The 397-nt window shown below is 57.2% G+C and overlaps 1 protein-coding gene across 1 annotated transcript in view; it reads left to right on the top strand.

The window, feature by feature from the left end:
• LOC105307365 (carcinoembryonic antigen-related cell adhesion molecule 6-like) overlaps positions 1 to 397 on the top strand; it is a gene marked incomplete at its 5' end in the record, with an annotated part of 48,656 nt that overhangs the window by 14,047 nt on the left and 34,212 nt on the right. The window contains one exon of the mRNA XM_011382845.1: positions 47 to 129. Coding sequence (XP_011381147.1) covers positions 47 to 129 — 83 coding nt within the window. The remainder of the gene's footprint in view (positions 1 to 46; positions 130 to 397) is intronic.

Genomic DNA, 397 nt, shown 5'->3' with positions numbered 1-397 from the left:
AGCTGTCCAAGGACAACAGGACTCTCACTTTACTCCGTGTCACAAGGAATGACACAGGACCCTATGAGTGTGTCACCTGGAACCCCGGGAGTGCCAGCCGCAGTGACCCATTCTACCTGAACGTCCTCTGTGAGTAACTTCTGTTCCTACCTGGCCCAGGCTGCCCGCCCAAAGCCACACTGCCAGAGGCCAGGCTGCATCCATCCCTCTGAAGTCCAAGTACACAGACCCTCACCCCAGACACCCAGGCTGGCCATGACTTCCTGTCCCAGGCAAATCCAGGCAGTCCCAGCCTTGAGCCAAGACTAGGAGGGGACAGGCTGCTCCTGTCTTGAGAAACTCGGGGTCAACCACCTGCCATAGGAAACAGGTTAATGTCTCAGACTCAGGCTCAGTG

This window comes from Pteropus vampyrus, unplaced genomic scaffold (assembly GCF_000151845.1).
Source record: "Pteropus vampyrus isolate Shadow unplaced genomic scaffold, Pvam_2.0 Scaffold490, whole genome shotgun sequence".
In the NCBI taxonomy this organism is placed as follows: domain Eukaryota; kingdom Metazoa; phylum Chordata; class Mammalia; order Chiroptera; family Pteropodidae; genus Pteropus; species Pteropus vampyrus.
Note: the sequence above shows the minus strand (reverse complement) of the source record. Positions and strands in the feature narration are given on the sequence as shown.